This window comes from Protopterus annectens, chromosome 5.part0 (assembly GCF_019279795.1).
Source record: "Protopterus annectens isolate FY-2018-M chromosome 5.part0, PAN1.0, whole genome shotgun sequence".
NCBI lineage: Eukaryota > Metazoa > Chordata > Ceratodontiformes > Protopteridae > Protopterus > Protopterus annectens.
This window is the reverse complement of record NC_056735.1, coordinates 170071708-170083826: the sequence shown is the minus strand read 5'-3', so window position 1 is coordinate 170083826 and position 12119 is coordinate 170071708. Positions and strand designations below refer to the sequence as shown.

General features: G+C 38.8%; 1 protein-coding gene across 1 annotated transcript in view; it reads left to right on the top strand.

The window, feature by feature from the left end:
- Positions 1 to 6580, top strand: part of MED17 (mediator complex subunit 17) — a 717849-nt gene extending 711269 nt beyond the window's left edge. The window contains exon 12 of the mRNA XM_044072197.1: positions 5926 to 6580. Within this exon, the coding sequence (XP_043928132.1) occupies positions 5926 to 6134 (209 nt within the window). The 3' untranslated portion in view covers positions 6135 to 6580. The remainder of the gene's footprint in view (positions 1 to 5925) is intronic.
- Positions 6581 to 12119: the final 5539 nt, after the last annotated feature.

The window sequence follows — 12119 nt, the reverse complement described above, 5'->3', positions numbered from 1 at the left end:
TTATTTTCTTTCTAATTCCTTTAAATTGCAAAAAGGCACAAAACAAGGCTGTCCATTATCACCTTTACTTTTTGCATTAGCTGCAGAACCCTTTGCTAATAATATTAGATCCATTAAGAACATTAATGGTATCAAAATAAAAGAAGATTTCAAACTAAAGATTCAACTCTTTGCTGATGATATTTTGCTAACAATAGGAAATATACAAAATTCATTAGAACATGTAACTAGTTCTGTGAGTCAGTTTGAAGAAATCTCAAACTTAAGATTTAATCATAATAAAACAAGTACATTATTAATTAATAACAAATTAAAAAATTCATACAAAATTATTCTTAACTTCAGTTGGAATGCCATTGTGATTAATAGGAAAGAAATGATACAAACAAACTTTCAACAACGTGTTTATAAAAGTTTAAATTTAGTCACAAATTGGAACAAATTCTTCTTTACCATGGAGGAACGATTAATGCTTATTAAGATGGTAATTCTCTCTAAACTATCATTTGTCTTACAGTCATTATAAATAATTATCTACTTAATAGTGAAACAACAAAGTAATTTAATTTACTGGCATCAATTCTGAAATGGTACTGATTTATAGACTGTTGAAAATTTAAGGTCCAGATATAATCAATATTCTGAGAATTGGTTAATTTTACAAATATTTAGAGATTTTTTAACACAGAGGTTAATAAGATATTTAACCTAAATAAGAAATCAGTCCCTAAATTATTGTAATTAATACATATCAATAACAATTAAATGGAAAGTCATGTTTGTCACAGATTTATACAATTCTCAAGTTAGATTTCACATATTACAACAATTCCTATTAGAACTACTCCTCAAAAATTAACAATAAAGACTTCTTTGAAGAATACTCAAAATTAATATTAAAATCTACAGATAAAACTACATCTTTGTTATATTGGAAAATTTTCACTTGGAAATGTTTACATAGAGCTTTTGTCACTCCTAACAAAATTACAATTATGTATAAATCAAATAGAATTAAATGCTGAAGATGTGCTTCTGAAATAATAGCTGATTGGACGCATATGGTACTTGAATGTGAAGTTACCGCCCCATTTTGGAAATAAATTAATAACTTTATTCAAGCTCTATGGTCAGATAGATGTAATATTTCTAATTCTTTAATTTTATTTAATGGTCCTATTCCTCAGATAATTCCAAACACCCAAGTGCCTCTTCTTTGGTCTGTTCTTGCTATAGCCAGAAAAGTAATTACTAAGAAGTGGAAAAGTAAAGCTACCCCATGTTGTGTTGAATATATTAGTATAGCAAGCATTCTTTGCAGTAGTGAATTGCATACTTTAAGGATGACAGTGCCTAATATTACACATTAATATAAATCTTGGCTTAAACATAAAGACTTGCTTAAAATGTTCATTCTTTTAACTTTGATGTATTGATCAGCTGTGGACCTATGTAAATAGTTATTTTTTATTTTATAACTGATTTGTTTATTGTTTTAAAGCCAAATAAAAATTAAAATATAATAATAGCTTCTGTAATCCTAAATCTGGGCGACAGCAGCAAGCCCCCTGAAATCCTGCCAAATTGTTGCAGTCTGGAGGCAGTTGAGGGAGGTTGGGATTCTGTCCCTCCACATGCCAACACTGAATGCCATCATCCCTGACAGGTGAACAATAGCCACAGACTATAAGCACCTTCCTACCCCACTCCAGCTGTACTCCCTTTCCTTACCAGTATTCTACCCAGTTACAAGACGGTGCCTGTAAATGAAGTTTCAGACCTCTTTTAGAAAAAGAGATTCCTCCATCTGAGGTGTCCTCATTTTACTCCATATTCTTTTTAGTAACAAAAAAGTCCAAGGACCTCAAGCCCATTCTAGACTTGAGTAAAATTTTAGATGGTCATGGTGTGGCCATGTCTTTCTGTTTGGTTAGAGGAGATTGGGTGTGCTATTTGAGCCTCCAGGATGCATGTCTAGAGATAAAGAGTGTCAAAGGTGTCAGGGTTTTTGAGCCTCTTGATAGGATCCAGCTGTTAACAGTTCTGAGTTCTACCTTTCTGAATATTTATTGTCTGCTTCCAGGGTATTTGCAAAAAATGGCCATGGTAGCAACAAACAAGAAGCTGCAGGGAACTGAGGCAGTTTCCTTACCCAATCAGCTTGCTTGTAGCTGCTCTTACTTTAGAGAATGTAATTCCCACCTGAGATTTTCTTTTGCAACTCTCCTTGGGGATCACTGTAAATTTTGTCAAGTCTCAGATGTGAACCACACAGATGATATTTATTTGGTATGTGCTGGGCACCATTCTTTAGGCCAGGCTTCCACCACAAAGATTTTATCAGATGTTTCAGACTCTGTCCAAGATTTATCATCCCAGTAGAGTGCCAACATTCTTGTCCCTGAAAGCATTGGGGTACACAGTGGCTACAGTCTTTTTTTATGATTTGCAAGGTATCACATCAGAGTCCTTCAGTGGACTTGGTGGAGACAGTGCATGGCTTTATGTCAGATCAGAATTTCTGTGACATGTTGGAGGCAACTGGCATGATGTTGTCTCGACTCCAACCTGTTCCATATTCACAACCTCCAGGTGACTGTCACCATGGATGCCTCAGCGCCAGGGTTTAGGTTGTGATGTCATCAATGAGAGATGTTCCAAACAGTATGGTCACAGAGCAATACCAGTCTATATATCATGGTCCTGGAAATGAGGACAGTTCTCCTTACCCTCCAAGATGGAGGTTGATTTATATGTACAGCAACAAGGAAATAAAAAAAAATGTTTAATCCACAAAGAAACACCACAGCACTTTTTATTATATTTATATATATATATATATATATATATATATATATATATATATATATATATATCTTTAGTATATTTTAGGTAAGATGAAAAATTATTACAGAAGGATTATTTAGTATTTTAATTTGTATTGTGTAATTTTTTAAATTGTAATGTTAGAGTGGGAAATTTAATAAGCACTCTCAGGATATTTAACATCTAGTGATGTCATTTTTTATGATTGGGTGCAGCTAATTAATTAATTAGTTTTTTTGCGTTTTTAAATTGTGAATCCGTTTGTGAAAAGTCTGATGAAGTCCAGTGAAGCTACCGGACGAAAAGCGCTTCACATTATTGTTTTTTATTAAAGTTTTTGAGTGTCATGGTGTTTCGAGCCTCCGTGGTGTTTCTTTGTGGGTTAAACTGATTTATATGTACGACAGCATGATAATTGCATAGTATATCAGCAAGCAAGGGAGATCTTGCACCAATCTCTAATGCTGAGAAGTGATGAGATTATGGGTACAGGATCTTGCTCTCAGAACACTTTCTAGTTGCTGCTCAAATGCCTGGAGAAGCCATCTGTTTAGCAGAAAGTCTTAGTCAATGCCTGGTGATGCTGCACAAGTGAACCCTTAACAGAATGGCACTGAAATCCTCCTCCTGTTGTTGGCAAAAGTCTTGCTACAGCTTTTTGGCTTCCCAACCAGCACCAAGTGCAATAACGTCTTTTCCCCTGATCCACCTTCTGAGGCAGCAGCCCAAGAAATGCTGTAGTCCAGGAGTGACCACCCTCTTATATGCTTTTCACTACTTTTTCCTCCTTTCCAATTTCATAAAAAAACAGGTGACCAAGGTCACGTTTCCTCGTGCTGTAACCTCACATTCAGGAGAAGCTTCTTAGGCTAAAGACCTTTGAAATCCTGCTAGCCCACTTGACTAGCAAACCTTACCTGGAACTTCATACCCACAAGTTAATCATGTTGTCTTGTCAACTCTAGTTATGGCCAAGGATGCAGCTTACCCTGATAGGATCATGCATATCTTAATCTCAACCAATTGATACATTTTTTTTCTTCCCCAAATTATTCTAATAAAGCTCTTGTTCATATGGGACTACATGAACATGCTTAGACAATTTAAACAGAACAAGTACTTCAGAAAAGACTTTCAGTTGTTTCATATCTTCTTTTGCTAATAAATTAACCAAGAATGTTTCCGAAGCCACCGTATCAAGGTTGATGTCAGAGTGTATCAGATATTGCTTTGAAACAGCCGCCAGTGCAACCCACAATGTATTCTGCTAAAGCAGTGGTTGCATAAAAGCCTTCAGAATTTATTCCATAGGTGACATTTGTGCTGCTGGGACTTGACCCTCTCTGCAGACTTTTGCAGAGCAATACAAACTCGATGTGGTCTCCTGATCCTGGGCTTCCTTTAGTGCCACTGTTATTTGGAGGAATTCATTCTTGATGCTGCATAGGAGTGTCTGCTGTAAACTCTGTCCTGGAAGTAAGGAGGATGAACCAGACCAAGACATAACAGTAGGTTTGCATTGCTTTGGTTTACCCTTCCCATCATCAACCTTACAGGCTTTATGTATTTGTGATTTAGATTCCATTTTGTGCTCTGGTTATGAGTGGTTTAATTCATTTCTGGCAGTAGAGAAGAGCTGAAGCCTGGGAAGGTTTCGATCAATGCCAAACAGACTGAAAGCTGGCTTTTCAATTTAATTGGTGAGGAAGATGAACAACGACAATGCAAATGTTTTTAATTAATCTCCTTTGCTGCAGGGAGAGCAGGGGTTGACAGCAGCGATGCAGACACTCTCTAAGTGGATCGTGTACTGCATTATATTTTATCATTGGGTAGCTCACCATCCCTTGGAAGATGTCTAGTGTCTAGAACTACTTTACCAGCAGTATGGTTGCTTCCAGTGCTTGTTTCAAAAATGTTTCCACTGTATACCTTCATGCCACAGCCATGTGGTAGTTGGTTCACACCTTAACAAAACATTATTGCTTGAACCTTTATTCCATGAGCTGGGCCTGCTTTGATGCTTTGGGAATGAGCTTTCTGAGCTACTACTTTTTAGCCATCCTCTGGATTCAACCTCTTAACAGGCCTTTACAGTCATACACCCAAAGGAAGAAGGGACTGTGTTATCCAGATGATATGTCATCATTTTCAATTTGACTTTGAGGAGGCCCTCCTTACTTGTGCCTAATTGCTTTCTCATATTTCTTTTATGCTTAGAACAGTTGCTTTTGGAGTTTCCTGAAATTTAGGCAATTAGATGTGTGTGTATATCTTCTTAGAATGTGCTTGCCGAGTGATTGGAATGAACTGACAAGCTTATGGGCTAAGTGCATTACCATAATGCATCATGTGACTTCATAGCCCATGCTGATGGGGGGAATACACGAGCCTTGAGATAAAACTTCAGATGAAAATAGCCATACTGAAGGTAGCATGTGAGAATCTCTCAGTTATTGTATGGTCTGTTTTACAGAGGAAGTAAAGTTAATTGTAGCATTGCAAGTCCTGCAGCTGTTTGACATGTTTACCTACAAGTTTATATCACACAACAGATTTCTAGGTTTTCCAAGTGTGTAACCTTAATTGCAGAGCTACTTTTTAGAGACCTGTGAGCAGCAGTGTTGTAGTTTGCATTTTTTTTTCATTTTGCTTGAACAGAAATTGTATGGCATACAGCAGTGGTACAGATGCAGTTGTGCTAACTGCTAAATACTTACATACCGACATGCACACTCTGGGAGCTTAACTGCACTTTTACTTCTTTCAGCGGCAGCAATATTTCATTGATGCTAATCTTTCTAAGCTGCATGACACACAACTGTACGTGTCTAGACATATGATGTGGCCGCCATTGTCACTGGTCCTAAGCAGCCATGCTGACAAGCAGCTTAGAGGAAGCAGAGCTTATAAAACCCACTGTGTCTATAAGCCAGCACTTTATCCCGGCTAAATCATTTTCAGCAAGTCGTACAAAACTGTGTTGTACAGTGTTCACATCATGAATTTATCTTCAAGATTGAAACACTGCATTTTAATGCTGTTGCATGTATCTGTATTTAATGCATCTTTTGTGCTTGTTTTTTTTTTCCATCACAGTGCGAAATGGACCAGAGAGTGGCAGTAAAGTTATGGTACAGTTTCCGAGAAGTCATTGTAAAGATGTTATAAAAAGTGATGTTATCCAGGACAGCAAATGGGTGCACCTGCGTGGGCCTTATAAAGAAGTACAGTGGAACAAAATGGAAGGCCGTAACTTTGTATACAAAATGGAACTGCTAATGGCAGCACTTACTCCTTGTCCATGACTTCAGCATAATCAGACAGGACATTGACAGTGAAAAATATTCTATTTATTTAAAATGCTTATTACTGAACAAGCAGTTTTAAGCACTTTGCTTTATAATTTCCCACCTACGCAACCACAGATATGCATTGGTATCTTCTTCCTTTTTGAAAAATTATGTATTTTTTTATTTTATTTTATGTACAAACTTTAAATGTGACATGATTCTTAAATGCTGTAGTACAAAATATCTTGCTGTGCAAGAGCATTTGCTGAAAATGTGAGGTGCATTGTTAATGGCAGTTCTGTTGTGAACTATATATATGCAAGGGGCCACAAGTACAATGATACACAGGTTGTAATTGTTGAGGTCTGTATATACTTAAGCTAAAATAATTGAGTTTTTTTTACATGCACATTTTCATAACTGAATAAAATAATATTGATAGTTTGTTTTCAGCTTGTAAATTAGGTAAATTATTTATTTTTGCAGTTTTGGTGTTGTTCTGGGATTAGTGGATTTCATATTTGTAGTTTATAAACTCTTTTTGCAAGGTAGGAATTATTTCAGTGTTACTTTGCATTAGAAAAACAGTGAAGCAGAAATTGTTCATGGTAGTATGTTTGTTTGCAGGCAGCTTTGTTTGGCTGGTGTACTTGGAATACTACAAAATGGGGAATACATCATCATATATAGTATGCATTTCACATACACCGTTGACAGATACACTGAGAATGTCTCTCTTCTAAAATATAATCACTGATGTTACACACATAACACTTTAGTATGGTCTCTGTGTGAAAAACCAGGGCCAGATGCAATCTTCAGATATCTGAAGTCTCCGCATTCACTCTGTGTACAGATATTCTTTACAATTTGCCATGCGGCTGCAAAACTGAGTGAAAGGCTTCTAAACATAGGTTCATAGGTGATTAGTAGGCTAGTGGCACAAGATCCTTTACAAGCCTAGCCAATAATACCCAGGATGTTGCAGTATTATGTCTTACTACCCCGTCCTGTATCTGGAGAATTATCAGGGTAGTGGGTCTTTGGGTGTTAGAGCCTTGAGTCATTTTACAACTGCCTCTGTCCATAAGGGACATGGGCAGTACCTCAGGAGTGAATTTATGGTTCTGCATCCATTTATCCAAATTCTTTTGAAGAGAGTGAGGGACAAGCTTTGTTTTACAAATATGGGAAGTTTATTCAATAGCTGAGGTAGTCTTTGGGATACGAATCCGTCTCTCCAGCAAATTCTGGTTCAAGTCCATGGAAAGCATAACCCTCATATAATATTTCTTGTGAATATGTAACATTTCTTCAGGGCTGGATCAGAGACTGCCTTATAGGTCAGGCATAAGTCATCTCTCAATAAATGATATGAGATGGAGTAAAGAGATAGAGCCTTTATTCAGTCTGCATAACACATGTTGTATGCTTTGTATTTTTTTTTTTTTTTGATGAGAAACCTCCAGGGCCACTCCATTTGGTGTAAGTGCATGGTTAGGTACATGCAGAAGGGAACTTTGTACTCGATTATGGACCTGATGAGGCCCAAATACAATGGTACTATGACTTCCTTTGATCTTGATGCCATGCCTTTACTTATAAGGTGAGCCACAAAGAAAGATTTCCTCACTACCATAGCTACCTGGTGAGCAGAGCTTTGGTTACTGTCTTGCTGCATTCCTAGCTCCCTCACCACTGGGTCTACTTTTAGGGGTGTGCTGTCAGTATTATAATTTATAGGGATATCTGATTTACCAAAGGGTATGATTATGCATTTTTTAGCATTTAGCCTCAGACTATAGTTGTGGCACCAGTCATTTGTCATTTTAGGCCTGTTTGTAGGATGTCAGCATTATTTTGCAATTCATTGATTGCTCTCAGCTTACAGTTGGCGAACCTGGTGAGCCAGAGGCCCCCAACATTGGCCTTCACTTCAGAGAAGTATATATTAAACAGGAGGGTTCCCAACACTGATCCCTGTGACACACTGCTAGTAACAGGTTTCTTATCGGAAGTGGATTCACCTGTCTGTACAATGTGTTATGTCAGTGATCCAGTTTGCTGTCCATCTGATGATATAGATGTTTATGCCTAACTCAGTAAGTGTATCTATGATTCCTGAGTGAGGGATTGAGTCAAAAGCTTTGGCCAGGTTTAGATAAGTAGTTTGTACTGTTTTATCCTCATCCATGGCCCTGGTTATTTTCTCGAAATCCACAAGATTGAGAAGGCAAGACCTCCCTTTGACAAAGTAGAATTGGGTCTGGTCCAGTGTTTGGAGAGTACCTGTGTCACTGTTGATCAGGTCCATGATAATTCTGTCCTTGGCCTTGCAGATAAGGTTGATTAAAGCTTGTGGGTCTGTAGTTCCCTGCAAAAGTTGATGGGCCCCCCTTGTACAGAGGCACGACTGTTGCAATCCTGCATTCCTCTGGGACAAGGACCATTCATAGGCTGTGATTAAAGAGGGTTTCTAGTGGCCCTGATTAATTGTGTTTCAAGCTATTTAAGAAGCATTTTGGAATGTTGTCAGGACCCAACCTATGCAGGCTGTGTTTTTGGCTTTAGCGAGTGCAATAAGGACCTGTTGTTTTGTAATTACTGGTAGGGGGATGATTGTGGGTATTTCTTTAGGTGTGGTAGGAGGTGATAGGGAGGAGAAATTTGAACTAAACTTGTCAGCTAGCAAGTTTGCTGTAGTTTCAAGTTGGGTGTAAGTATTGCCATTCGTGATTAATGTTGCATATTGCTGAGCGTTTCCACTGAAGTTACAAACATAATTAAAAAAAGCGTTATGGTTATCTCACCTGGGAGGCTATCTTTGCCTTGTTTGCTTTGACAGATTTGACCAGCTTTTTAATTTGTTCGTTTAGACTGATGAATGTCTTTTTGTACTGTTTTGTCTGTTCCCTCTTGGCTTTGGGGAAGATTTTTTCCTTTTTTGAATAACCTATTTATGTTCAAGTTCCACCAGGGTGGTTTATTTTTGCCAGTAATTATAGGCTTGACTGGAACAAGTACTACCTCCTCTATGCGGTTATGAATGTGTTTGTACAGTGCTTTTGTGTACAGCTCAGAGTAGGCCTCACTGTCATCTAGGTTTGGGGGGGGGCTTGGACGTTTAATAAGCTGTCATTTAGTTTGAAGTATTTGGCTTTAGCTAAGTTTTTTATAGGTGTGGAGTTTCATTGGGGGGGTTCTTAGTTTTAATTCTAAAGAAGATCGTTTTGTGTTCAGATCTTACCAGGGAGGAGTTATTGCATGGGAGGAAGCAGCATCCCCCCATGTTCATGAGTACTAGATCTAGGATATTTGTACCTGTAGTTGTGGAGCTAACTAGTTGCTGCAGGATATTTGCATTGACCAAGTCAAACCTCTGAGCAAGTGAATTGTGGGCCGTATAAGTCTCCCACTTTATAGAGTGGTAGTTGACATCATCCATAAGCATGATGTTAGGCTGAATGTTAAGAGATTCTAGTAGGTTTAGGTAGGATGTGTGGTTTTCCAGACTCATATTAGGGAGTCTGTAGCTAGCAAGAATATGATAGGGGGTCACACCTATGGTTAGCTGGTCATGGAGCAACTCAAGCTAGTCATGTTGTTGGACCAGTCTAGCAGTGTACGTGTTCTTTGTGAACACTTAGACACTACCTCTTTGTTATCAAAATGTATGAAAGGCATTGTAGCCTTTGATAGCCAGGGTACTTTGCATGGTTCTGAACCATGTTTCTGTGATTGCACATATGTCTTTGTTCTCCAGGATGAGGAGTGCTTCTAGGGAATGCATTTTTTTATTTAAACTCATGGCACTGAGCAGCAGTACCTTTAGGTAATCATGAGTGATTTTTGTTATGTTGGAGGGTTTAACAACTTGCCACAGCCTAAAAAAGGCACTATGGGGATGGATAAAGTTTTTGCCAGTATCCAGAAGCCAAGTGGTCACAAGTGCAAACCATCTCTGACAAAACATTTTGGTTTGTTAATTATGTCTCCTCAGGCTGACGTATTGGATCCCCTTGTTGTGACACCAAAACCTAAGTCAATTGTTGAAGTCCATCATTTTTTGCTGGTACTGTGGCATCTTAATTAGTGAAGGTAGGATGCTACTAAAGGCTAGATTCATACCTGCCTGGGACACACATTCAGAGAAATCCATCATGTCTCTCTTCATACAGTCCAGTGAGGTACGTCTTAGGTCATTTACTCCCACATGGACTATGATCATGTCATACTGGTACTTGTGGTTTAAAGACCTAAGTGCATGCGTGATGTGGCGGATCCTGGCTCCAGACAGACAGCTCACTGTAGTCTTCTCCTTGTTTAGCCTAGTAAGGGTGTCATCAGTATGTCTTAAAATGGAATCCCCAATAACTAGAATATTTGGCTATGTGGTGTGTTGCCTTCTGGGCTTGGAAGTGGGGCTACTATGATTTTCATAGTTATGTATTGTGTAAGGTGCTGTCTTTTTTGAGTGTGCATAGGGTCACTGAGAGATGCTTTTAGGAGGTCTTGGAGGTTTGGGTAGATTACAAGTCAGTACCTCTGCATATGTAGGTCTGTGTGTTTGTTCCTTAGTGTTGCTAGTGAATGCTTTTGGTGTAACGCTGACAACATGGTTTGCATTTTCAGTATGTGTATGTTGAGAGCTTTGCCAAAATGATATTTTGTATCTATGCATCTCACACACTGTCTGTTCTAAAATTAAATGGCTGTCATTGAACATGAGGAGTTACTGCACTGCCTCATGATGCCCATATCCACCAGACAAGAAAGAAGAAATGACAGAGAAGTGCCTATCCATTATACCAGCTTCTTAGCAGATGGGAAGGAGTAGGGGAGAGTTACTTAAAGATCTAAGTGGGAATGTTTACTGTACGATGACCTGCAGTGGTGCTGCCCTCTACACAAACTGGCAGCTCTTAGAGCAGTTGTGAACAATGACAGACTATGGAGAGCGCTTCTTGTAGAAGATTTTAAATTGGAGAGGTTTGTTATGTACAAGCCATGGGTAACTGCAAACATGAGGCTTTTATACCAGCAGGACGAAAGACATTAACACAGGTAAGCCCTCAGGCCAATCAGATAAACACACAGTAAGCCATTCACCAGCAGTTTCCAACTTGGTTGGGTTGAATCAGCCCTCTGCTCCCACCAGAATGTTAAATAAAACCCTCTTAATGTAAAATGAACTGTTTTTTAGCTCAAGTGCAGTAACAAATGCTCTCTCTCTCATAGAATCATAGAATGTAAAGGAAATTGGGCCATGTGGTCATTTACAACTTGCCAGTACCCACCCTTAGAACCTACCTCTTTTTCCAAGGAGCAATAGGCCAGTTGTTCCAGTGGTGAATTTGTAAAGACCCTTGTGTTTTTGTAGAGAATATCTTTCTTCAATAAGTTGATGTATTTCCCATTTTGTAGTATTCCAAGTACACCATCCAAACATTCTTTGAGAATGTTGATCACAAAGGCACACAAAGTAAAGCCAGCCTTGTGGTATAGTGAGATAAAACCATGAAGACGTCCAAGACAACGTTGGTTCATGTATAGGTCCTGGTCACTAACAGTCCTGGCAGGGTAGATGGGCTATGCCTTTCTTTAGTGGTGAGAAAGTTGAATCCCAGCCTGGTATATCTGTTGCTCTGGTTCTGAAGGAAGGAAGTCTCAGGGCATGGAAACAGGAACCTCTGTAGGCTGCCCTAGCTAGTGATAACAGCTCCTGTCCTGCTTGTAAAGAAGCATGCATGTATGGACATGGTGTGAGAATTTGCAGTACCTGCAAAGATACAGGTGTACATGTCACCACCAGGGGAAGGATTAGAGTGATGTCCTTCTATTCTCATGTTGCAGTATTCTCACATGTGGGATCCTCTCCCTCAGGCGACCCAAATGTCTGCCTCCTATACTAAAGCTTAAGCCTGGTTGCTGCCTGGTGCATGGGGCGTCACATGCAGACCATAAACCGTGGGCATAAATGTGACGTCTGCACACACAAAC